General features: G+C 36.4%; 1 protein-coding gene across 4 annotated transcripts in view; it reads left to right on the top strand.

The window, feature by feature from the left end:
* SLC16A1 (solute carrier family 16 member 1) overlaps nucleotides 1-25369 on the top strand; it is a 44229-nt gene that overhangs the window by 16592 nt on the left and 2268 nt on the right. For 2 of the 4 annotated variants that reach the window (XM_034654124.1, XM_034654127.1), the window contains exons 2-4: nucleotides 12607-12867; nucleotides 18445-18588; nucleotides 24481-25347. In XM_034654124.1, the coding sequence (XP_034510015.1) occupies nucleotides 12651-12867; nucleotides 18445-18588; nucleotides 24481-25347 (1228 nt within the window). In that variant the 5' untranslated portion in view covers nucleotides 12607-12650. Of the gene's footprint in view, nucleotides 1-7270; nucleotides 7368-12606; nucleotides 12868-18444; nucleotides 18589-24480; nucleotides 25348-25369 lie in introns of all 4 variants that reach the window. The other 2 variants (XM_034654126.1, XM_034654125.1) reach the window with 2 other exon arrangements.

Here is a 25369-nt window from a genome sequence, read left to right as displayed (position 1 = left end):
CAGGATGCTGGGATTGTGACCTGAGCTGAAGGCAGACGCTTAACTAGCTGAGCCACCCAGGTGCCCCAAAGGGAGAGATATTTTTATTGGAATTAGTTTGATTATGCTTATAGTTTGCAAGTGAGACTTTAAAAGTAGAAGTTTCTCTTTTCCTTATTTTGAAACTTTATTCTCAATTTAAAATGCATATTAATACATACCAGTATTATCTATTCTGTAAGTCTGCAAGTGGATTACTTACCTTTGCAAAAAATTGCATGGGGAGAAAAGAGAAATAAAATACTAAAATTAACCCTCAGCAGGGAAACCAGAACCTGAATCGAAAGTTTCTATACATAACAGGAAGCATACTTCTTTCCCATACCCACTTGCCTAAAATATGGATGACAGAAATTATTGTCTTACAAGGAGAATTAAAGAGCGTTACAGATTCAGATTATTGAGTATGACATTGGCTGAGATTGACAAAAGAGGATTAAATAAGTAAATATGTATACATATGCATATTTATAGACATATATACACATACATATATGTATATTCTCTACCTTTAAGCTTGTATATTAGTTTGTTCATTTGCAGATCTGATCAACTTTGTCACTTCTCTGTAGTACTTATAACACTTTAAATCCTCTACTTAATTTTTCAATTTTTATTTCTTGTAAGATTTTATTTATTTTTATTTTGAGAGAGAAAGAAGGAAAGAGAGAGCAGGAGGAAGGGCAGAGGCAGAGGGAGAGGGAGAGAATCTCCTGCAGACTCCGTGCAGAGCCTGATGCGGAGCTTGATCTCATGACCCCGAGATTGTGACCTGAGCCAAAATCAGGAGTCCCACACCTAGCTGACTGAGCCACCCAGGTGCCCCTAATCCTCTTTTTAAAGACAACTACAAGAAATTAGGATTGACATGTTAAAAATTAGGGTTGTTAACAGCAACATCATAAGATGTTGTAGAGCATTAAACAAAGTAAAGATAAATTAATTGGAAGTCTGGGGCACCTGGGTGGCACAGCAGTTAAGCGTCTGCCTTTGGCTCAGGGCGTGATCCCGGCGTTATGGGATCGAGCCCCACATCAGGCTCTTCCGCTACGAGCCTGCTTCCTCTCCCATTCCCCCTGCTTGTGTTCCGTCTCTCGCTGGCTGTCTCTATCTCTGTCAAATAAATAAATAAAATCTTTAAAAAAAAATTAATTGGAAGTCTGCATCAGTGTAGGCCCAGTCAAGCAGAAATAAGCAAAAATTGATTTTCACTTACTGTTAAGTCTTGGGCATTCTCTAGTTTCTTATGGGATTTATTTATTTTTACTTTTCATTGTTTTAAGTAGGCTCCGTGCCTGGTGTAGAGCCCAGTGTGGGGCTTGAACTCCCTCAGATCAAGACCTGAGCTGAGAATGAAGGGTCAGATGTTTAGGGGCCCCTAGGTGGGTCAGTTGGTTAAGCGTTGACTCTTGATTTCGGCTTAGATCATGATCTCAGGGTAGTTAGATCAAGCCCCATGTAGGACTCAGCGGGAAATCTGCTTGAGATTCTCTCTCCCTCTGCTCCTTCCCCTGGCCACACACCTGTTTCTCTCCCTCTCTCTCTAAAATAAATAAATAAATCTTTAAAAAAAAAAAAGTCATATGTTTAACTAAGCCACCCATGTGCCCCTCTTAGGGAATTTGTAGTTAAAGTTGCAAATAGCCAAAGTTTCCCCATGTTTGTCATTCATTGAATAGCTTGCCTGGCTTTGTTGATGGTACAGCAAAAGTAGCTCTGTTACTATAATAGTGATATATTGATATAAAAGGTAATATATATTGATTGCCATGAAGCCTTATAGGAAAACTTAAACCCATTTCATGAAATAAGCCAGGAATATTTATGATGCATGTCATTTGGTGGTGGCACTAAATTCTATACTCTGGAAGCCTTTCTCAATACTGGGTCTTTATGTTCACATGTCTCTATGTTATTGATACATTTATATTTCAGCCTTTTCAAAAAATTTTAACCTTGAGGTTTTGCTCAACTGAGCAAAAAGTAGTTGACTAGTATTTAAGGAAGATCCTTCATAGAAAGCTGTCATTCATAACGTAGAAAAGTGTTATGCTTGAACAATCTGTACATAAGACCACAACGAAAAGAGGTGGCAGAAGGGCTGGAAATTAAGGGTATTGGTTGTTTATGTTTGAGAAACCCTTGTCTCTTGACTTCTGATACACCCTTCAGTCTTATTTTAGGTGGCGAAAGGCCCTTAGTTCAAACACACACCCTTCATTTCATCACATACCCTTTGGCACATGATACATTTACTTGAAACAGCAGCCCTTTTCTAGATCACAGTAGAAATAAGGACAGTTACAAATGTTAGGTTTCATCTGTTTCATGGTTCTCTGGGTCCTGACAGGTATATATTGTTGGGAAAAACTTAGAACAAATTCCTGGTTTGGGTAGAAAATACTCTCTAAGAATACATACGGTATTTGGGACAACAGAAAAAATATGAGAGGGAGCTCCTGGATGGCATATTCGGTTGAGTGTCTTGACTCTTGGTTTCTGCTCACATGGTGAACTCAGAGTCATGAGATCAAGCCCACCTCGACCATTGTCTCTGCACTCAGCACCAAGTGTGCTTGAGACTCTCTCTTTTCCTCTCCCTTTACTCATCCCCCCACCCGTGCACACGTGCACATGTGCTCTCTCTGTCCCTCTCTCAAATAAATAAATCCTTAAAAAAAATGTGAGGAGGATGACAGGGAATGCCTAATTAGCCAAAGAACTCTTAAAGGAAAGGAAATTATTATTTTGTTTTATGACAGAATTACCACATTTTTTTCCTTTCAACTGACTATTAAGAGGAAAGATTTGACATCCTTATTCAAAGTTATTTTAATAAGTGATATTTGATAAATATATGTAATTATTATATATGATGTTATATATAAAATATTTGATAAATATAAAAATTTTAAATATTTGATTTAAAATTTTTATCAAAATATAAAATACACATATATATAGTTTAAATAGACATGACTTACATTGATACATAGTCCATTCTGCATCATCTCCTACCACCCTTTCCTGTATATATGTGCATCAGCTTTTTTCTGTAATTAATACATTCAAGTTATATACATCATTATTTACTAAAAAGCACTTAGAAAATACTGCCTAGCCCACTGAGATTCTGATTCAGTTGAATGCACCAAGATGATATACAATCTGAATAAACTAAAAACCAATAAATATCAATTTAGTTACTTTTGCAATCAAGTAGAGTTAATGACTTGAAACAACAGCCATTCTCAAAGTGTGGCTTATGGGCCTCTCAAGGACCACAAGATTCAGGGTTGGAATCCTTAGATCGCACATTGTAACTAATCATTAAGAGATGATAGATAATAGTTTATCAAGTTTTGGTGTAGTGTCAAAGTAAAATATCCACAGTTATCTGAAAAGACTATTAAAATACTCCCTTGTACAACTATGTATCTGCTTAAGGTTGCTTTAGACCAAAAACTTTGAGATCTGTTATATTAAGAAAAGAAATCTATCTTATATCTATGGGTAGGATAGTCTGACCGTGTAAATAATAAAAAATCTAGAAATTATTAGTAATTAAAATATTGATTTTTTATAGATAAATATGAGCTAAATAAAAGGAAGATCTACAATTAATTTTCATATATTATGAAAGACAAACCCCAAGTTTTTCTTTAAGATTAACAATTAGGAAATTGTTAATTTCTCTTCAAGAATAGTGTATTTAACTCTTTGTAGTGCTGGTCGGATTTGCCCTCAGTGGTAAGGGAGATACAAACAGTTGGAAGTTTGCAGAGCCAGGTTTATATTTTTCTAGGTTCTTTATATTGAATTTGATCAAAGTCGTGTATTTCATAACTGCTGAGTATTTTTGGCTAGCTAACAAATAGCACAGTTATTTCTCCTTTCACTAGTGCTTTATGTTTTTTTACTGTTTGTTCAGTCTTTTGTTTCTTTTTGTTCTGTTTCAAGTAGAAAAGGAGGTAAAAGAAGGTGAGGTTTCCTACACCTTGAATCTTGGGATCTACCTTGAGGCAGGTAGTTCTGTAAACCATGAAACTGGACTAGGGCCTGTTGTAAAGAGTAGTAGCTTAGCCACATTAACAGCAATAGCTTCAGTAAATCAGCCTTCTGGATTTTCAATGTGAATGTTTCCATGTGAATTTGAAACCTAGAACTAGTCTACACTTAGTAACAAATTTTTTTAAGATTATTGATTTTAGATACTTTCTGCCTCTTTTAAGTTCATAAACTGGCCATTGTCATTTTAGGAAATGACAATGGCTTTGTTTTAAATGTTGATGGAGAAAGTGTGGGGAACATAATGAGTAGTACTATTTCCAAGGGCTTTTCTAACTCTTCTGTTCTGGAGTGGGGGCAGAGCCTGGGGGTATGGAGCACAACTTCAGCTTTCCAGATTAGTTTACTTGCACAATTCCTGAGAGTCATGAGAAAAGGAAAAAAAATCAGAAGGTGATTAGAGGAGAAATTAGGTGATTCTTGCACCATGGTCATTGCCAAGAAGTTAAGGTTGTTTCCCATTGTCCTTTACAAGGCAAACTGATGGTTAACTTTCTCATCACCACATCACTTTTTTTTAAATCTCCCCATCATTTTCAGGGAACTGCAAGAAAGTCATCAAATAATAGCTAAGCTAATAGGAAGGCTACTGTGCACACTGTAAGGATTAAAATCTTAAACTTTAATCCCTTTTAGCCTCTGGACTTGAGTACTCCTCCTCGATGGGGCTCTGAATACTGTGTGAGGGAGCCTGCTCTCATAATTTACTTGTTGTATGAACCCTTTTGTTAATAGCTGAGATATGGTCAGTTTAAGAGGAAATAATATATTTAGATAATGATATTACACAATTTTTTTTTTTACTCTGTATCATCAGAATTTTTTAAGTTAATTAGGAGAGTCACTTGTCAGATGATAGCAGAATTGTGTTGAATCCATATCTGTTTTTCTGAAGTGTTGTTTTCAAAATTTTTATTCTCTTATACTTCTTCCTTCTGAATCTTTTTAAAGCTTCTTTAAGTTTTAAATAGAATTTTGACACTATGGAATAAGGTATTACTAACCTGATGGGGCAAGTCTTAGTGACTAAAAACTGTAACTGCTTTAACTAACCAGGACAAATCATAGCTGGCAGCTAAGCTCAAAGTTTAATCACGTCCAGCACGTATTAGCTGTTCGAGTCAGAGCTTGATGCATTAAATAGCTCTGCTGTCTGTGTGGATATCTCTCTATGTATGTAAACAGTCTGGGGCGAAGTAATCTTTTTAGTGTTCTTTGAAAAATTTCAAGTGTTTTTCTCTTTTTTCATACTTAGATGAAAGAAAAACTCATAAAATTAATGCTTGGAACAGTTCTGTTTAACATAATTTTAGAATTGAGACTTTCTTTTAGCAGAACAAAGCAATTACATAGCTTTTTATATTTATTTCAATAGAAATTTTAAGAAGCTTCAACTTGTAAATATTTTTATCCATCCTGAACCATAGGTAGGTGAAATACCCTAGGACAAAGATCTTTAAACTGGGTTATATTTTTAAGGGAATTATTCTTCAGATTTTCAGATTCAGATGTACTCTGAACTAAAAATCATCTCTCCTGAAAATGGATGCCTGGGGTCTTCTCCTTTTTTCATTTGTTCCTTTTTCAGTTTGTTTTCTCCAAAAGCCCTGAACCCCATTATGAAAGAAAGGTATATCTCTCGCTTATCCTAATTCTGACTATGGTTCAGTGCCCCCATACTATCAAAATCTCTGGGGTGCCTCCAAACAAGAGAAAATTGCAGAATGCATTGTCCCACAGAGTGTACATTGTCCCACAGAGTGTACATTAAGTGAGAAATATTGGGGGAGGCAGGAGTTTATTCCTTCTGGACAACAAACTTTTTTCTTTAAGTTAGAATTAGATTTAAAAAGTGACATAGTTAGTTACCACAGGGATAGTGTTGACACATTGATTTCAATTAAAATGATGTTTGACTTTTTTTGACAGAAATCTGGCCAATTAGACTATATGGTATTTTCTATAAATCGTGCTAAATTGTTAGCACGAAAGTTTCGACAAATATATTTAAAGCACATAGAACACAACATATAATATGCCAGAAATTCTATTCTATGTAACTCTTAAGCTTAATAACAAATTTTAGATGTAAAATTAATATACAAGACAGTACATATTTTTTTTGTCTATACAAAACCCTGCACATGGAAGTTAGAGCAGCTTTATTCATAATTGCCAAAACTTGGAAGCAACCAAGATTCCTTCAGTAGGCGAACAGATAAACTGTGGTACGTGTAGACAGAGGAATATTATTATATAGCACTAAAAAGAAATATGCTTTGAAGCCATAAAAAGACCTCGAGGGAACTTAAATGCATATTACTAAGTGAAAGAAGCCAATTTGAAAAGGCTGTATACTTTATGATTCCAACTCTCTGGCATTCTGGAAAAGGCAACACTATGAAGACAGTAAAAAGATCAGAGGTTGCCAGGGGTTAAAGAGGAAGGGATGAATATTGGGAGTATAAAGGATTTTTAGAGCCATGAAACTACTTATTATGATACTATAATGCTGGATACATATCATTATAAATTTGTCCAGATGTAGAATGTATAACGCCAAGAGTGAACCTTAAGGCAGGTAATGACGTGTCATATAATAATGTACATACTGAGTAAAACAAGAGTTCCAAGGAAAAGAATATTATTTTAGGATGTTGACACTATTTTCACATAGAGAACAAACTAGGGATCCTTGGATAGGCCGAGCGCCTGAAATCAGGATAAGCCAGCAATTCTGGCTTTGCAAACAGTATTCTTTAACAATGGAGAATTATGCTTCAGGAGATTAGGACCTATCTGCAGCTCAGTGGGGTTGTGACTACTCTCAGAAATGTCTCCTCATACTGTCTAAACTTCTATAAAGGAAATGGATGGCATGTTCTCTGTTTCCCTGGACACTTCACCTTCTCATCAGCTCTGTCTGTCTGTTGCACCAATGAACAAGAATAGGTGTTGAGAATTATACTGTGACACAATTTCACCCATCCTGACAAGTTAATAAACGGAAACTTCTGATAGGAACAAATTTATAATTGTCGTGGTGGCCTCCAGTCTATACCTGGTCACATCAGTTTTGGCTAGTACTTCCTCTTGGGACATTCCACTACCAGTAGGATATGGAAGATGCCCTTGCCTAACATTCTTGAACCACTTCTGCCAGACAGTTCTGAAGGAGCACTACCAACTATGGCCCACGGGATCAGTGCTGATCTATTGTGTATTGCCAGTCCATGATGAGATAAATACAAACATTAATGGTAAGCATTTAGAAACTTTTATAGCACTTTTTTTTCATTTTTGTGTATACCCATTTTGTATATGTTTGTATATAATAGTATCAGTATATATTCTTTATAAAGACATTGGTATAGATTTATAGATATATACACATATATAGTTTTGCATGATTTAAAATTTTACATAAATCATACCATGAATGTCTAAGGTATATTTTGGAAGTGATGTTTAGCATCATTACACGTCTTCTTTTCTAGTGTACATTAATGTGTTGCAGAGGCTTTAAAGCTAAACTTCATTTCTCAGGCTTCCTTGCAATTATATTCCTGAATTTGATTTAAATTCTGCCAGTCATGTGTATTCATATGACATTTGTAAGGCAGAATTAGAACAGAAGTCTTGATGTCTACTCTCACTAGCTTTGAGATTTTGAGAAGCAGGGCATGTGGGATCCATCTTGATGATGTTATCATAGGAGGCACATGGTTCTGGAGCTAACTGCAGAAATTAATAGCCTTTGATTGCAACTTCCTGATTTTGATGATTACTTGATTTTGGCAGCTTTTTATATTGCTGGCTTCCTAATTGTGCCAATAGTGATACGATTATGGAGTCAGTGGCTTTCTGGTTATAGAAGGAGGAGCAACTCTCTTGGTGGCCTGAGTAGTGCTTTGGAAAGCTTCATGGATCCAAGGGAACAAATGTTGAGAGTTTAGGGCCCACCAAGAGTAAGAGCTCTGGTAAATCCAGTTCTTCCTGGTTGGGATCCTAAAGGGCTGTGCCATGGGAATCAAGGTGCAATGGAGGTAAACCAGTCCTCAAATGAACTGCAGCCTGATTTCAAGCCATCTGTATGATCTGTATGAACAAAGTATCTTGGTCTTTGAAATATTCTTGAAGAGATTCTAGGTTTATATAGTCCTAGGTAAATGAAAATCACTCTGGAGGAAGATATTGTCCTAAGCCTCAGATTCTCAGTACAGATGGAATTGTACTAAGGATGGAAAACTCAGAAGAGAAAGAAAGTAGATACTATGGGAAGGTTCAGTTCACATCCATTTGTACTCTCAGGGGAGTGGAGAAAGGGAAAGGGGAAGAAGGAACATTTTAAGACATAGTGGCTGAGAGTTTTTCAAAATTGATGAGAATTCTGTTTTGTCAGTTTGGTTATCTCTTGGTTATGTAATCTGTATTTTCTCAATTTCTTTTTTAAGGTTTTTCTCTTTATCTTGTTGGGTTTCCTCAGACTATAGGTTCATGTTATTCATCAAATCTGGAATAGCCATAACCACTAACCCCTGAAAATTGCCTCTTTCCCATTCTCTCCATTCTCTTCTTCCCAAGTCCCATTAGATGTATGCCAGATGCTCCCATTCTCAACTCCCTGTTTCTAAATCTTTCTCTCTCAGCTCCAGAATAAAGCTCTCCCCTGAATTCTATTTTCTGCAAACCTATACTTTAGATTCATGGCCTCTCTTTCCAGCTATGTTCAGTCTGCTGGTTAACCTATTATTTCATTGAGTGTACTTTTTATTTCTAGAAGTTCTGTTTCAAGTCAGCTGGTCTTTTAATAGTATCTAATGTATTGTTTGTTTTTATTTAGTGGTCTTGATTTCTTATCTCATGCTTTTAATCATTTTAAATATTCACATCCAATGCCTGTAGTTCTTGAGTCTAATCCAGCTGTATTGCTTTACTTCACTCATGGTTAATTGATTCTTGATGTGTTTTGAAATTTTAGATTGTCAGGGCACCTGAGTGGCTCGGTCAGTTGAACATCTGACTCTTGGTCTGAGCTCAGGTCTTGATCTCTGGGTTGTGAGTTCAAGCCCTGTGCTGGGCTCCATGCTAGGCATGGAGCCTACTTTGAATGAATGAATGAATGAATGAATGAATGAAGTCTACTTTAAATGAATGAATGAATGAAGACTACTTTAAATGAATGAATGAAAGAAAAGAAAGAAAGAAAAAGAAAGAAATTAATTTTAGATTGTCAGCTTATGTTTGGCAGGGCTTTGTCTGTTGGGAAATCTTTGCAAGCAAAGTCAAACATAATATATCTCTAAAGGACACAGAGGTTTCCCACAGACATTGTCCTTCCAAACACAAGCTCGTCCAGACCTGTAGCTATGAATTCTCAGAAGAGAGTGTCATCTCCTCTTCATTGTCTTCTTCCTTTTCCTCTTCTTTCTTTTTTTTTTTTTTTTTTTTAAAAATTTTNTAAAGATTTTATTTATTTATTCGACAGAGATAGAGACAGCCAGCGAGAGAGGGAACACAAGCAGGGGGAGTGGGAAAGGAAGAAGCAGGCTCATAGCGGAAGAGCCTGACGTGGGGCTCGATCCCATAACGCCGGGATCGCGCCCTGAGCCGAAGGCAGATGCTTAACCGCTGTGCCACCCAGGCGCCCCCTCTTCTTTCTTTTAACCACCAGATAGCCAAGAGAGAATTTGCCTGCTATCACCTTTTGCTTCTGTATTATCTCCACATGCCACTGAATAGAGTTTATCCTCTTTGTCACTGTCTTTGAACTATTTTTTGATCAATTTTATTCAGGTTTTTTGGTTTTTTTTTTAAGATTTTTATTTGAGAGAGCGAGAGTGAGAGAGCACAAGCAGGGAGAGCAGCAGAGGGACAGGGAGAAGCAGGCTCCTGCTGAACAGGAAGCCCAACAAATGGGGCTCCATCCTAGGACCCTGGGATCATGACTTAGGCTGAAGGCAGACACTTAACTCACTGAGCCAACCAGGTGCCCCTGAGGTATTGTTTACATACAATAAATACAATTTGATGGCTAACTACTGCCACAATCATAACAGAGCATTTCCATGACCCAGAGAAGTTCTCTAAGGCCGCTTTGCAGTCAGCCTCTTCGCTTCAACCCCTGATCTGTTTGAATTTGTAGAATTTGGCCTTTTCTAGAACTTGATATAAATTTAACCCGACAGTATATAGTCTTATGTCTAGTCTTTTTTCACTTAATATATTGCTTTTACGATTCATCCATGTTCTTGCATGCATCGATGGTTTGTTTGTGTTTATTGTTCCAATATATGGCTATACCATGATTTGTTTTTCCATTTACTTGTTGATGGACAAGTTGTTTTTAGTTTTGGGCTATTATGAATTAAGCTATTAGAGAATTCTCATATAAGTCTTCGTGAAGATGTATATTTTCATTTCTCTTAGATAATACCTAGGGATGTAAAGGCTAGGTCATATGTTTGTATGTTTAACTTCATAAGAAACTGCCAAAATGTTTTCCAACCTGGCTGTACTATTTTGCTTTACCACCAGCAATAGTGTTCTGTTTGCTTCATATCCTCACCAACTCTTGGTAATATTAGTCTTAATTTTAGTCATTCTATTAGATATGTATTAGTATCTCTTGATTACAATTTGCTTTTCACAGATGGCTAACAATTTTGAGCATTTTTTCATGTACTTCTTTGTCATCCATGTATCTTCTTTGATAAATTATCTGTCCATTTCTTTAGTCCATTTTTAATTGAGTTGTTGTCTTTACTACTGAGTCATAAAAGGTCTTTTTATGTTTTGGACATGTCTTGTTGGATATGTTTTGTATTTTTTTTTCCCAATCTATAGCTTGAAATCCAATTTATACACTTTTTAATAAATGTGCTGTTGTGTGGCTTTAGAAATATTTGCCTAATTTAAATATTGAGTCTTTCAAACCATGAGAATGGATTATCTTTTGTTTTTTAATTTCTTAATAATATCTTGTAGTTTTCAGTGTATACATCCTATTATTTGCTAGATGTATCCCTCTTCAATAGTTTTTTGATGTTGTTGTAAATGGTATTATTTAAAATTGCAAATTCTGATTGCTGGTTTATATATAAAGACAAATGATTTCTGTTTATTACTGCTATATCCTGAAACCTAGTTAAATTCATTTTTAGTTCACTTACCTTTTTTAAATATTCCTTAGCATTGCTTACATAGACGATTATGTCATCTGTGAATAAAGACAACTTCTTCCTTTCTAGTCTTTATATATTTTATTTCTTTTTCTTGTCTGCGTACACTAGAGGCTAGAACCTCAAGTACAGTGTTGAGTAGGAGTGGTGAAACCTATACTGTTGCTTTTAGGAAACTTCCCCTCTGGGCTGTTTTTTTCCTACCCCTGCAACTTCATTGTCTTAAATCATATTTGAAGTGTTCAAATGGGTTGGAAGAAACAGTATTTAGCGGTTGACTACTATACTACTACTATACTATAAGCTAGGATTTGTATTTTAGACTAAAGAATGTTGTAGCAAAGAGAGAACTTGTCCTCTGTGACCAGTATTTATTGCTGTAATAAATCTGAGTGGAGATAATTTGAAATAGACATGCTAACATAGTGTTGCAGGATGAGTTATAATAGAAGGTAGAAGTTAGCTTCAAATAAATAAAAGGAGACCTTAATGAGAAAACAGGTAAGCCTACCATCACAATCATCTGATTCATAATTTAATAGGGAGTTGTATTTTCTAGCCATGCTATTCATTCAGTACTAGGTGACTTCAAGAAAAAGGGACAGTTTTTGATTTGAAGTACCATCTTTTGACATCATAGTTCAATTTCTGAGTTTAACTATATTGGCTAGCTGTTGTTGAGGGCCTTTTCTTATATAATGGGAAAAAAAATGCCTTGAATCAAAGCAATTAGGTAGGTAAAAGGAAACTTTTCTTGAATTTTCCAGCCCGCTAAATGAAATACTTGTGAGCTCAGAATGATCTATTTTGTAAATTGCTACATATCTAGTGACTCAGGTATGCACTTCCTAATATCTTGTCAGCATATAAATAAGAGAAGGTAAAAAGAAAGTAGTATTGAAGAATAAATTTTGGGGAAGGGGGAAAACTTGTAAAGCCTGTGTTTAAGCCTGAAACTTGTGTATGGCATGTGTTACGTGAATTTTGCAAGCAGATAAGTCAAATGAGGCAGTTAGTTACTCACAGTAATTTGAAAAATTAGACTAACTGCTGAAACAAGTAGGCTTATTTAAAATACAAAGGCTATATTTATTGAACAGGATTTATTTCAGTTATCGTTCCTTAAATGGTATTTAGCTATTTTCCTTAAAGCTACTATGGGCAATACTATGGCTTTAAGACTTTTTCTATAATGTCCTTAGAAAATCATCTCTGTTGGAAAAGTAATAGTGGGAAACAATTCAGTTACTTGAGAGCTGGCTATAAAGGGTAGAAGTGCTTTATTACTGACATGGTATTTTAATTTTATATCCTTCAGATATTTGGATTTGAACTGCATTTTGGAATTCATCTACACTTAAAATGCCACCAGCAGTTGGAGGTCCAGTTGGATACACTCCCCCAGATGGAGGCTGGGGGTGGGCAGTAGTAGTTGGAGCTTTCATTTCCATCGGCTTCTCTTATGCATTTCCCAAATCCATTACTGTGTTCTTCAAAGAAATTGAAGGCATATTCAGTGCCACCACCAGTGAAGTGTCATGGATATCCTCAATCATGTTGGCTGTCATGTATGGTGGAGGTAAGTACCCCTGAGACCTGCTGTTATAGTCACATCTTTTCATTCCCATTAACCATGACAACTCTTGCTCTGTTTGTTCCACTGTAGTATTCTGAAACAGAAATGAGAAACTGTGAGGGCCCGTGATTTGTTCCAACTCGCTATCATTAAAAAGCTCTCAGAAAAATGACATGTGCACAAGCTGATTTTTCTTATTGCTTTCTGCTAGACTCTTAAGATATAAACACAAATAGAGATTTTTCTTTTTCTTTTTTTTCTTAAAGATTTTATGCATTTATTTGTCAGAGAGAGAAAGAGAGCGCACAGGCATGGGGAGCGGCAGGCAGAGGGAGAAGCGGGCTCCCCCCTGAGCAAGGAACCCAATGCGGGACTCGATCCCAGGACCCTGGGATCATGACCTGAGCTGAAGGCAGGTGCTTAACCGACTGAGCCACCCAAGCATCTGACGAATAAAGATTTTTCTTGAATTAATGTTGGGAGAATTAAAGTAAATCAGGCTCACCTGAATAGCATAGTTCAAAGCCTCAGGTAAAATCTTTTCATGGTGTTAGAATTAAAAAACTGAGTAAAATATTCCCCTTCTTCCTTGTGATGTTATTTATCCTAAAAGCATTTGAACTGAACCTTAAACTTAAGTTTCATCATTGCTTCCCCTTCTGTTTGTCTTGATATGTTGTAAAGGAGATGTGGAGAGTAAGTTGGTTACTTAACATCATTTAAAATACTGTTCTTTGGTACAGCCACTTTGGAACACAGTATGGAGGTTCCTCAAAAAGTTAAAAATAGAGCTACCCTATGACCCACAATTGCACTGCTGGGTATTTACCCAAAGATCCAGACATAGTGAAAAGAAGGGGGCACATACACCCCAAATGTTCATAGCAGCAATGTCCACAATAGCCAAACTGTGGAAGGAGCCGAGATGCCCTTCAACAGATGAATGGATAAAGAAGATGTGGTCCGTATATACAATGGAATATTACTCAGCCATCAGAAAGGATGAATACCCACCATTTGCATTGACATGGATGGAACTGGAGGGGATTATGCTAAGTGAAATAAGTCAAGCAGAGAAAGACAATTTTCATATGGTTGCATTCTTATGTGGAACATAAGGAATAGCACAGAGGACATTAGGGGAAGGAAGGGAAGAATGAAGGGGGGACCAAAATCAGAGGGGGAGATGAGCCATGAGAGACTATGGGCTCCGAGAAGCAATCTGAGGGTTACGGAAGGGAAGGGGGTGTGGGTATGGGGTAGCCCGGTGATGGGTATTAAGGAGGGCACTTGTTGTAATGAGCACTGGGTGTTACATGCAAACAATGAATCATGGAACACTACATCAAAAACTAATGGTGTACTGTATGGTGACTAACACAACATACATATGTACGTACATAAATAAATAAATAAATAAATAAATAAATAAATAAATTTTTTAAAAATTAAAAATAAATAAAAGAAAATACTGTTCATTTCACCTTGGAACATCAAATCACAATGTAACATGTAAAAGTCAAAACCTTCCATAATACTTAAAACATACAGTTGATTAGTGAGAGATTCTAAAACCAAGTGTATTTATTTACTGAGATTGATGGTGCCTCCTGTTGCTTAGTTAGCCAAACTTTCACCTCTGTTAATGCTACTTTTTGGTGGCAGTTTGGTATCTCAGATTATTAAGGAGCTACATGTGAAAATAGCCAATATAAAGATTCTATATTTTAACTGTAAAACCTTGAAATTGGAATTCTTGGAATTCCAATAACCTGGTGGTGGCAGAGTCAACCAATATTAAGCCCTATGCACATATTTCACACTAGGCTAGTATTGTGAGTGATGGAGAACACTTGATCCTAATCCCTGCCTTTGGGGAGTTTATAATCCTATTGAGACAATAACATAAACTCACAAAACAAGAGTAAATAGTCGAAGTCATAATTTAAATATATAATTTCATTGCACAGAAAAAACAGGTAACCTGGTTGCCTTAGAGAGAGGTGAATTAGGTGACTGGGAACAGGAGTGGGAAGACAACGTTTTTCCAGTGTTTATCTTTTTATTTTACACCTTTTGAATTTTGACAGTATGCCTGTTTTGTCTATTAAGTATTTTTAAGAGAACATAAGCACTAAATTGTAGTACTTACTTTCTTTTATAAGTTCAGAGAAATCAAAAGGGACTTTGGGTATTATCTAGTTTCTGAGAGCCAGTAGTTTTGGAGGCTTTGAACTCCATTGGCCAGGATTTTTTTTTTTTTTAAGATTTTATTTATTTATTCGACAGAGATAGAGACAACCAGTGAGAGAGGGAACACAAGCAGGGGGAGTGGGAGAGGAAGAAGCAGGCTCATATCGGAGGAGCCTGATGTGGGGCTCAATCCCATAACACCGGGATCACGCCCTGGCCAGGATTTTCTAATCAGGTTTTGACTATGATGGCTTGAAGAAATTGGTATAAATATTATCCAGACATACAGTATATCTTTAAGCTGACTATAAACCAGGGGTTCACGTGCTGTAATTTGGAGCTGCCAAAGAGCTTGAGAGCCACTTGCATTTTGCATCAAAAGTAAGTGATGTCAGTTGTACTAATGGCACATGACACTTTCTTCTGGGAAAACAGTTCCTTCTTTGTCCTCACCCAGAGATAACTAGCACAATTCTCTGAATTTGTGTTATAATAGGCGTACGAACTGTACCCCTCTCTATTTTTAATGATAGCTAATTGGGGCCATCCTTCCTGAAATAACTCTGAAAGACAAATTGCCTATCGAGAGCCTTGTGGCAGAATTTTTACTAAATGGGTTATTTTGTTTTGATTGGCTCCTGTAGTATATCCCCTAAGAATTATCATCAGTTTTTCAACTGCCACAATTCTTTAACTTAATGTATTTGGGCCACACCCTCAACGCTAATGTGTTTTGAACTATGAGTGGTTTAGTGTATATATATATAATTTTTTTTTTAGTACTTTGGTTCAGAGATATGCACTAATGCTTGTTAGAGTGTAAGTATATTTTTACGGGAGGAGATTTTAGTTGCCTACTCTTCTATTTATTTGAGTTTTTCCTATTTTTTTTTAAACAGGAAAGTGTAAATTTGCATATTTTCAGTTTCACACTAATGTCTTTAACGTTCCTAGTTTAATATTACAGATGTTTTAGTATTAACTTCTACTTCACAAGTCAATAGTGTAGCAATATTTTGATCTTTGTAATTCTGACTATACAAAATCTACTTCATGACCATTTATATGAAAATATTTCATGAATATTCTTTCAGTATTTAATTCTTTCATCTTACACAAACTGTAAATTCAAATTATTTCCAGATCAGCTGTGTTCTAATATTTTCATGAAGTGACTTAGAAAGTTAATGAAAACTTCTTTATATATATCCTTGGTTGGACCTGAAGCCTCTCCTGGCAGCCAGTTCTTGACCCAGCCCTTAAAGAGACTTAGTCCTCTGAAACACTGGGATATCAAAAGGTTTGATTCTGGGACACCTGGGTAGCTCAGTCTGTTAGGTTCTGCCTTCAGCTCAGGTCATGATCCCAGTATCCTGGGATCAAGCCCCAAGTTGGGCTCCCTACTCAACGGGAAGCCTGCTTCTCCCTCTCCCTCTGCCATCCCCCAACCCTGCTTGTGCTCTCCCGCGCTTTCTCTCTCTCTCAAATAAATACATAAAATCTTTAAAAAGAAAAGAAAAAGGTTTGATTCCTTCTTGCATGCTTACATACACAGTAATTTGAATTTGGGTTTCCTAGGGTCAGAGCTGACCTTTTAACTGCATCATATTGCAACTTTGAGTATAGTACTAGAATATAAGTAACTGCAGAATTTTCCATAGTGTTTATGGAAATAGCATATACCAACATATAACCAATAATATATTCTGAATACGCACATTCTTTATTTGTTTTAAAAAATAGACTTACTGTCTTCTAAGGAACTATTTATAGAATGAACAGAATAAGGTCAGAATTTACTGTGCTAATAGAAGAAAAACATAATTTTTATGTCTTCTGCTTTATAGCTTAGTTCCAAAAATACGGAGTACATGTAATAGGGAGAAAATGGGCTGGATTTGAAACTTGGCTCTTGGTAGTTTTGTGACTTTGCAAAGTTCAAACTTCAGTTCATTTCCTTGTGTGCCCTTCCCTACTGATGCATTGCAGTGATCTTCCCTGTTGCAGTCATCTACCTTAACCAGGCAGGCAGGATATGGTGTCATGTAAACAAAGTTGCCATTCCCACAAGTCCATATCCATGAAGTACAGACATAGGTATATTCTTTTATAAAGAAAATGTAATGAATGTCATTCAGTGTAATCAGAAAATATTGTTTGTCTACTTAAGAGTTGTGTTATAGTTTTTATTTTTATTGAAGATTTATTTGAGAGAGCAAGCCAGCACAAGCGCGGGAGAGAATCTGCAAGCTGACTCCCTGCTGAGCGTGGAGCCCTATGCAGGGCTCAGTTTCACCACCCCAGATCATGACCCCAGCGGAAACCAAGAGCTGGAGGCTCAACTCACTAAGCTACCCAGGCACCCCATGTTACAGCTTTTAAAACATTGTTTGGTTTGAATAAGACTTTATTATAATTAACACTTAAAAATTTGAGAAGGGGAATTACAGATTATATCTATTTGTAGCAAGTAAGGAGAGCCCATTTGATATTAATATTTGAAAACTGATACATTAAATGCATCAAATCTTTTTCTTCCTGATCCTAATAATATTTCACATTTTATTTAGTTCCTTGTCTCACATTGAAGAAAAACTAATATTTTGGTATGCATCTGTTTATCAGAGGAAATTTAATCTGATTATCTTAAATAACACTCTATTTCCTATCTTACTGGGTTGTTAGATCCAAGATATTTTGACCATTATTTGACTTAATCTCCTGCAAGCTTTTTTTTCCACAGTATTTCTACCGTGAAACAGTAATTTAGGCATGAACCAGGTTGACTCTAAAAGAAATACTCAATTCAGTTCCTGAGACATTTAGGTATAACTGGGAACAGTTTTTTTTGTTTTCAATTTAGATTTCCTAATTGCAAAGGTACCTAAACTTGGAAAAAATAATTACATATTTTTCAGAGGTTTTTTCTTCTTTAAAAATATGACATAAACTACATTTATGATAATGTGTAGGTAATGCTTTAATATCATCATATCAGAGTGCCTGTCGAAAAATGAAAACAGAGCAAACTTACTAAATATGTTCATCATATCCTAGATACTTCAACAAGCCTATGAACATCCATTACCAAGGTGTTTTCGGCCAGTTCTGCCTTATAAGAGGACGATTAAGGAGAGAGTCAGAGTCTTATATTTCAGTAAAATTTCATCCAATATTTATAAATAAAGAAGATAATGTTTTTTAGCATCTTTATTTTCTAATATACCTTTGACTATGAAATAAATGTAGAAAGCAATATTCTTAACATTGTCTTTGTTTTTATCTGTTTATTTTAAAGGACTTGTCATTTAATGTCAATGCCTTATGTAGATAATGAGGGAGTTGGTTCCTTTCCTCTGTGCTACTAAATTTCTGGTTCTCTCCTAGGTCCTGTGAGTAGTGTCCTGGTGAATAAATACGGCAGTCGTCCAGTCATGATTGTTGGTGGCTGCTTGTCAGGCTGTGGCTTGATAGCAGCTTCTTTCTGTAATACTGTTCATGAACTTTATGTGTGTATTGGAGTCATTGGAGGTGAGTTACTGTTGATTTCATTTTCAAGCATTAATTTATTACTGGCTATTTGTTATTCATTTAACATTCATCTTTCAGATCTTTTGAGTGAAATTCCTGCCTTATAGAAATTACTTGATTATCATTTTGAAGAGCTACAAATACATTAAAGGGTACTAGAAAAGCAAACTTCTAAAGAAATTCCTGTTATACAGTAGGTGTTCATTGTTGAATGAATGAATAATGAAAGAGGTGATTGCATCCCTTTTCCTAAGAATAGTCAGTGGTGGTAGATAAAATGTGTTTGGCAACTTCTTACAAGGGTGATCATTGGTTATTACTCTTTCTCTTTACCTTTTCCTCCCAGAGGGAATAAGCTACTACTGGAACAGGAGAGAGTATTAAATATAAAGCAGGAATTACCTGGCAGAATGTCCAAATACATTTATGAGGGATAGAGAAGACCCACTTAATAATTCCTCCCTCCTTTTTTGATAACCAAGTTAAAATAATGAACTGCTGATGAGTATATTAAAGATAACTCATAACTTCACAATCCAGAGAATATGACTGTTAACAGTTTGATGTATATCTTTTCATACTTTTTCCAGTGCACAAACATAAAACCTTTTTTAATACAAAAAATGATCAGATAATGTTTCGTAACCAGTTTTTCATTTAACAAGATACCAGGAACATCTTTCCATGTCATTAAATATTCTGATAAGATTTTTAATCTCTGTTATTCCATTGAGTAGATATGTACAATAGGTTTTTTTAGTAAGCTCTATGACAAATGTGGGACTTGAACTCATGACTTTGAGATCAAGAGTCCTGTGCTCTACTGACTGATCCAGCCATGCGCCCCAATACGTACCATAATTTTATTTGACCAGTCCCTTAGTTAATTGTTCAGTATTTAGGCTTTTGTTTTTGATTTTTTACATTTTCTTACTATTAGTAAACAGTATTGTGTTGGTAGTCCTTTGTGAACATGAATATTTTCTTAGGATAACTTTGTAAAAGTGGAACTGCTGTGTTTTTTAAAAATACATATGAGCTAAATTGCCAAAAGGATCATGCTTACCATAATGTGAGAGGGCATACAGCCTTCACAATGGGATATTATCCTTTTTAATCATTGCCAGGTGAATCATTTAATAGGTGAACAGTATTTCCTGGTTTTTATTTAAATCTCTTGGATTATTAGGAAAGTAAATGTTTTTAATATGTTTGTGGCTATGTTTTGGGGGTTTTTGTTTATTGTCTGTGTACATAATGCTTATGGACTGCTTTTGTGTACCTATTTAAAAATAATGTGTAATAACTTTACATGTTAAATTATTATCCCTTTGCATAAGACAGTTATTTCAGGGTGCCTGGGTGGCTCAGTTGGTTAAGCATCTCTGTCTTCAGCTCAGGTCATGATCCTAGAGTCCTGGGATTGAGCCCCGTGTAGGGCTCCCTGCTCAGTGGGGAGTCTGCTTCTCCCTCTCCCCCTGTCCCTCCCACCTGCTCGTGTGTGCTCTCTCTCTCTCATACTCCCTCTCTCTCCAAAAAATAAAATCTTAAAAAAAAAATAAGACAGTTATTTTTCCAATTTTTTTTTACATTTAATTATGGAAAAATACATATAACATAAAATTTACGTTCCTAACCATCTTCTGATTATTCAGTTCAGTGGTATTAAGTATATTCACATTCTTATGCAGCCATTTCCACCATCCATTTTCAGAACTGTTTCATCTTACAGAACTGAAACCCTGTCCCCATTAAACAGTAACTTCCCATCCCCCCCAATATCTGTTCCCAATTAATTTTTTTCTGTTGAGTTTTGTTTGAAAGAAAATTTTTTAATTTAGTCTTTTCTCTGCTTTTTTCTCCTCTTCATCTACAATTTCAGGTATTCAAAACTCTCAATACTTTATGATTTTTGTCTTGTATTTCATTATTACAAAGTTGTTCTACACTCCAAGATTATGAATATATTTGCCTACTTCTTATAAATTTTGTTTTAATTGCAGTGTAGTTAGCACAGTGTCGTATTAGTTTCAGGTGTACAATCTAGTGATCCAGCAATTCTGTATATTACTCAGTGCTCATCAAGAGAAGTGTAGTCTTCATCTCCTTCTCCTATTTTACACACCCCCCTCTCCCCTATAGGTAGAGTCTCTGTAGTGTTCTCTATAGTTAAGAGTCTGGGTTTGTGGGGGGTTTTTGGGGGTTTTTTTGGTTTTTGTTTGGTTTGTCTCCCCCCTGCCCTTTGGTTCATTTGTTTCGTTTCTTAAATTCCACACATAAGTGAAATCATATGCTATTTGTATTCTTCGACGGCTTATTTAACATAACATTATACTCTCTAGATCCATCCATGTTGTTGCAAATGGCAGGATTTCATTCTTTTTATGGCTGAGTAATATTCCATTGTACAGGGTGCCTGGGTGGCTCAGTCCATTGAGCGATTCAGCATCTGACTCTTGGTTTCAGCTTGGGTCATGATATCAGGGTCCTGGGATTAAGCCCTGTCTCAGGCTCTGTTTTCAGTGGGGAATCTTTTTGAGATTTTCTTCCTCTCCCTCTGTCCCTTCCCTGCTTGCATGCACACACACTCTCTCTCAAATAAATAGTAAATCCTTAAGAAAAATAATACTCCTTTGTATATATACACATCACATCTTCTTTATCCATTCAGCAGTCAACGGACACTTGGGTTGCTTCCATAATTTGGCTGTTGTAAATAATGCTGCAGTAAACATCAGGGTGCATATATCCCTTCGAATTGGAGTTTTCATCTTCTTTGGATAAATATCCAGTAGTGGAATTACTGGATCATATCGTAATTCTATTTTTAATTTTTTGAGGAACCTCCATATTGGCCCACCAACAGTGCATAAGAGTTCTTTTAATCTCCACATCCTCCCCAACATTTGTTGTTTCTTCAGCTTTTGATTTTAGCCATTCTGACAGGTGTGAGGTGATATCTCATTGTAGTTTTAATTTGCATTTCCCTGGTGAGTGATGTTGAGCATCTTTTTATGTGTCTTTTGGCCATCTGTATGTCTTCTTTGGGGAAATGTCTAATGTCTTCTGCCCATCTTTTCATTGGATTATTTGTTTTGTGTGTGTGATATAAGTTCTTTATATATTTTGGCTACTAGCCCTTTATCAGATGTGTTATTTGCAAATGTCTGTTCCCATTCAGTAGGTTGTCCTTTTGTTTTGTTGATTGTTTCCTTTAGTGTGCTGGAGGTTTGGGGTTTTTTTTTTACTTTTGTTTCCCTTGCCTCAGGAGACATATCTAGAAAGATGTTACAGCTGATGTCAGAGAAATAACTGCCTCTGCTCTCTTCTAGGATTTTTATGGTTTTGGGTCTCTCATTTAGGTCCTTAATCCATTTTGAGTTTATGATTGTGTTATGGTGTAAGAAAGTGGTCCAGTGTCATTCTTTTGCATGTAGCTGTTTAGTTTTCCTACCACCATTTGTTAAAGATACTGTCTTCTTCCCATTGCATATTCTTGCCTCCTTTGTCAAAGATTAATTGACCAACAACCGTGGGTTTATTTCTGGGCTTTCTATTCTGTTCCATTGATCTATGTGTCTGTTTTTTGTTCTTGTACCATACTGTTTTGATAACTACAGTTTTGTAATATACTTGAAATCTGGAATTGTGATACCTCCAGCTTTGTTCTTCTTTTTCAGTTGCTTTGGCTATTTGGGGGTCTTTTGTAGTTCCATACAAATTTTAGGGTTATTTGTTCTAGTTCTGTGAAGAATGCTGTTGGTGGTTTGATAGGGATTGCATTTAATCTGCTTTGAACCATCTTTGGTTGGATGAAGACTGGATCCAATCTTTGATCCAAAAATTGCTTTGAGTAGTATGGATATTTTAACAATATTTGTTCCTCCATTCCATGAGTATGGAATGTCTTTCAATCTGTTATATTTGCCTACTTTTAAACATATGTCCCTCCCCTTTTTTTTTACATTTAAAATTTCTGAATGGAAGAAAACATTTTACATAAAATGTGAAGAAATATAAAACTCTCTTTGTTCCTGCATGGTTAGTTTGTTCATTTGCTCTTTTATTTCCTCAAATATTTATTAACAACCATGTTTGTGTCAAGCAGTGTTGTAGATTTGTTGGGAATAGAGCAACAACTAGGGCTAAATCATACTCTTTAGTGGGAGCGGACAGACAGTATTACTCAGAAATGTGTGAATAAATAGGAACAATATCAGGTAGAGATAATGCTATACAAAGCCTCAAAACAAAATAGTCTGACAGGGAAGGACTGGGTAGTCTACAAAGGTAGGTCGCTCTGAAGAGATGACTTTAACCAAGAGATCTGAGTAGCAACAGGGAACAAGCTTTTTGAAAATTTAGGGGAACCTAAGCCCCAGGTCAAGGGTGTGTTTATTGGCACAGGTGAGAATGATCTGGTATGAGATGAGAAAGGGAGGTAAGGGCCAAGGTAAAGGTTATGGATGGGAAGCCTCAAATAGGGGAGTGATCTGCCCTGGTGTATTGGTTTAAGCCTTTGTGAATAGCTTAAATGTAAGTGGTAGGGAGCTGGAGCAAGTAGGGGCCAGGGAGAGCATCTAAAAGTTATCTGAATATTTACTTTTACTAACACTGTTTATTGAATAATTCTACAGTAATTTGAAATTTCACTTTTACATTAAATCACATATATATATATCACAAATCATTTTACATTAAATCATATATATATGATCAGGTATGTTCATGGACTTTCTGTCCACTTTCACTGATAAGTGTTTACCTATACCTGAGTCAGAGCCACACTGTTGTAATGATTGTAGCTTTTGGAAGTCCATTTAAGTATCCAGTAATGTTTGTCCCATTCCTCCTGAACCACCAGAAATTTCCTGGTTGACTCCCATGCATTCTTCTAAGTATGCTTTAGAGTCATTTTACCTATTCCAGAATGAAATGCACTGACATTTCATTGGAATCACGTTTCATTGGAATCACATTTCATTGGAATCACATTAAATTAATGCATTCATTTGGGGAGTACGGACATCTTGATAATGCTGTGTTCTATTATCCAAAAACTGTGCATGTGTATATGTGGTTTTTTTGTTGTTGTTTTTTTAAACAGTCTTTTTTTTTTTTTAAAGATTTTATTTATTTATTTGTTTGTTTGTTTGTTTATTTATTTATTTATTTGACAGAGAGAGACAGGCAGCAAGAGAGGGAACACAGGCAGGGGGAGTGGGAGAGGAAGATGCAGGGTCCCAGTGGAGGAGCCTGATGTGGGGCTTGATCCCAGAATGCCGGGATCACACCTTGAGCTGAAGGCAGACGCTTAACCCAGGCACCCCGTATATGTGGTTTTTAAAATTCTCTGACCCTTTAGGAAAGTTACACAATTGTAGTGATTATAAATTGCACATTTTTTTACTTTTTGGTGCTGCTGTAGAAGGAGTAATTTTGTATTGCATTTTCTGTTGTAAAACCTTTGTCTCTAGTCTATCTGCTTAATGATCTTCTATTGTTACAGTGACTCCTCAGGTAATTCTGTAGGACTAGACAAAAAGTTATTCACCTTCAGATAATATAAGCAACAATAATAAAAATAACGTTTATTGAGTGCTTAGTACAAGCCAGGCACTCTTCTAAGTGTTTTACTCAAAGTAATGCTGTGTGCCTCTTTTACGTATCAGGAAACACTCTGATACCAGCCAGTAAATAGTGATGCTGAGGTTTGAACCCATATAATCTAGTTTTAGATCCCACACTTCAAACCACTATACAGTATGTCCTGTAGTGGTGAGGACTTTTGTCTCCTTTGTATTATTTATACTTCTCATTTTAATTTCTTTGGTTAAGTAATTCCAAATATATTTCTGACATTTTTGTGATTCTTTTCCCCCTCCTTCCCAGGTCTTGGGCTTGCCTTCAACTTGAATCCAGCTCTGACCATGATTGGCAAGTATTTCTATAAGAGGCGACCGTTGGCAAATGGACTGGCCATGGCAGGCAGCCCTGTGTTCCTCTCTACTCTGGCCCCCCTCAATCAGGCTTTCTTTGGTATCTTTGGCTGGAGAGGAAGCTTCCTAATTCTTGGGGGCCTCCTACTAAACTGCTGTGTAGCTGGAGCGCTGATGCGACCAATAGGGCCCCCACCAACAAGTGCGGGGAAAGATAGGTCTAAAGAAGCCCTTCAGGAACCTGGAAAATCTGACGAGAAAAAGGGAGCAAGTGATGCAAATACAGATCTTATTGGAGGAAACCGCAAAGAAGAGAAACAATCAGTCTTCCAAACAATTAATAAATTCCTGGACTTATCTCTGTTCACACACAGAGGCTTTTTGCTATACCTGTCCGGAAATGTGCTCATGTTTTTTGGACTGTTTACCCCTCTGGTTTTTCTTAGTAATTATGGCAAGAGTCAGCATTATTCCAGTGAGAAGTCTGCCTTCCTTCTTTCCATTCTGGCTTTTGTTGACATGGTAGCTAGACCTTCTATGGGACTCGTAGCCAACACCAAGTGGATAAGACCTCGAGTTCAGTATTTTTTTGCGGCTTCTGTTGTTGCAAATGGAGTGTGTCATCTGCTAGCACCTTTATCCTCCACCTACATTGGGTTTTGTGTCTATGCGGGATTCTTTGGATTTGCATTTGGGTGGCTCAGCTCAGTGTTGTTTGAAACACTGATGGACCTTGTAGGACCCCAGAGGTTCTCCAGCGCCGTGGGATTGGTGACCATTGTGGAATGCTGTCCTGTCCTCCTGGGGCCACCACTCTTAGGTATAGTATCCCTTACTACCTC

Source organism: Ailuropoda melanoleuca, chromosome 2 (genome assembly GCF_002007445.2).
Source record: "Ailuropoda melanoleuca isolate Jingjing chromosome 2, ASM200744v2, whole genome shotgun sequence".
Taxonomy (NCBI): domain Eukaryota; kingdom Metazoa; phylum Chordata; class Mammalia; order Carnivora; family Ursidae; genus Ailuropoda; species Ailuropoda melanoleuca.
The sequence above is the reverse complement of the archived record's forward strand: the minus strand, read 5'-3'. Positions and strand labels throughout refer to the sequence as shown.